Consider the following 1,627-nt stretch of genomic DNA (forward strand, 5'->3'; position numbering starts at 1 on the left):
TAGAGTGAATTTACATTCTCAATCGCTGGTTCACTTGTAACATTTGACAATCCAATAAAATTCACCATTTCAGTCCCAATTTGCATTTCAAATCATTAGTATATTACAATTGGTATCAGAGCTCTTTCCTGGCCAGTACAACATGACAGGAGCAGAAACAAGATCAAAGCTACGGACGAGTCTCTAAAGAAATTAGAGACGCAATTCCAATAGTATATGATTACAAATGATGAAAAGTTAGAAAATCTAGGAAAAAAATTAGAAATGTTAGTTGATAAGCTGCTTCCTCCACAGGATGGCCTTTTGGGCAGTGCGCCTATGGAGAACCTCTCAAATGTTGGGCCAATCGCCAAGCCATGAATGGGAGAGAACAGAGATATCTCAGGAGGAAGGAACAATGGCCATTCGTCTCAATCACGAGTGGAAATGCCTTGTTTTGATGGAGTTGACCCTTGCGCATGGTTGAGGAAGTGTGAAAGGTTTTTCCAACATAACCACATCACTGATCCATACCAAAAGCTTGAGGAGGCAGTCCTTCATCTCAATGGTAAGGCTGAATCTTGGTTCTTTTCCTATCACATAAGTAAAGGAGTAGTTAGGTGGTCAGATTTTACTACTGAAATCTGTAGTAGATTTGAGGGTGCATCTAACAGCAAATTAAACCTAATTGGGGAATTCAAAAAAATAGAGCAAACAGGGTATGTAGATGAGTATTTGGAGAAATTTGAAGAACTCAAAGCGTGGGTGTTGATAAGGAATCCTACTATACCAGAAGAATTCTTCCTAGAATTTTTCATAGAAGGATTAAAAGAAGAAATTAGGCATACAATTAAGATGTTGGACCCCTATTCATTCAACAAGGCAGTAGAGAAAGCCAGGTATAAGGAGAACCTATTGGAAGCTGTCACTAAGGCTGGGAAATTTCAGGGGAACAAGAGATCAACTACAGGATACTATACTCAACCTATTAGAAGTTCACTTGGGGGTTCCAGTTATGCTAACAACAAACTGTTTGAGAGTAGAAAGGCTCAAAGTTTGTGTTATAAGTGTGGAGAAAAGTGTCATCTTGGGCATCAATGTAAACCTAGACAACTTAATGCTATATCAGCTGCTACTAAAGAAGAAGTAGAGGAGGCCCTACATCAAGAGGAAACAATGATGATATCAGAAGAAGAGATAGTGGATGAGGTAATAAGCCTAAATGCACTATCTGGCACTGAAGTTCCCAACACTATTAAATTGAGAGGTGAAGCCAAAAAGAATTCCCTAACTATTTTACTGGATTCAGGAAGCACACACAGTTTTTTGGATATGGAAGCAGCAAGGAAAATAGGTTGCCTTATTTCAGAAGTTGTGCCTATGAGGGTGATAGTAGCAAATGGCAACTACTTAATGAGTTTGTACATTTGTCACAAATTCAAATAGAAGATGCAGTAAGAATAACTAAATTGGGTGGCAATGACATGATATTAGGGGGTGATTGGATGAAAAGGCATAGTCCAGTCCTACTTGACTTTGTGGAGTATAAGGTGCAAGTAACTCACAAAGGGAAGAGGGTAGAACTTAAAGGGATTTACAACCAAACAGAACTTAAGAGCTTATCAACCAATGGAGTGAGAGAAATACT

At 38.7% G+C, this 1,627-nt stretch overlaps 1 protein-coding gene across 1 annotated transcript; it reads left to right on the forward strand.

Annotated features, from left to right (window-relative positions):
- The first annotated feature begins 360 nt into the window (after positions 1-360).
- Positions 361-1,425, forward strand: LOC138876421 (uncharacterized). The gene has a single exon (XM_070155341.1). It carries the CDS (start codon positions 361-363, stop codon positions 1,423-1,425), a length of 1,065 nt encoding a protein of 354 aa, XP_070011442.1.
- The last annotated feature ends 202 nt before the right edge of the window (positions 1,426-1,627 follow it).

Source organism: Nicotiana sylvestris, chromosome 8 (genome assembly GCF_000393655.2).
Source record: "Nicotiana sylvestris chromosome 8, ASM39365v2, whole genome shotgun sequence".
NCBI lineage: Eukaryota > Viridiplantae > Streptophyta > Magnoliopsida > Solanales > Solanaceae > Nicotiana > Nicotiana sylvestris.

Coding starts and splice junctions, on each gene's coding strand:
- LOC138876421 (XM_070155341.1), top strand. CDS start 361: ATGGGAGAGAACAGAGATATCTCAGGAGGAAGGAACAATGGCCATTCG.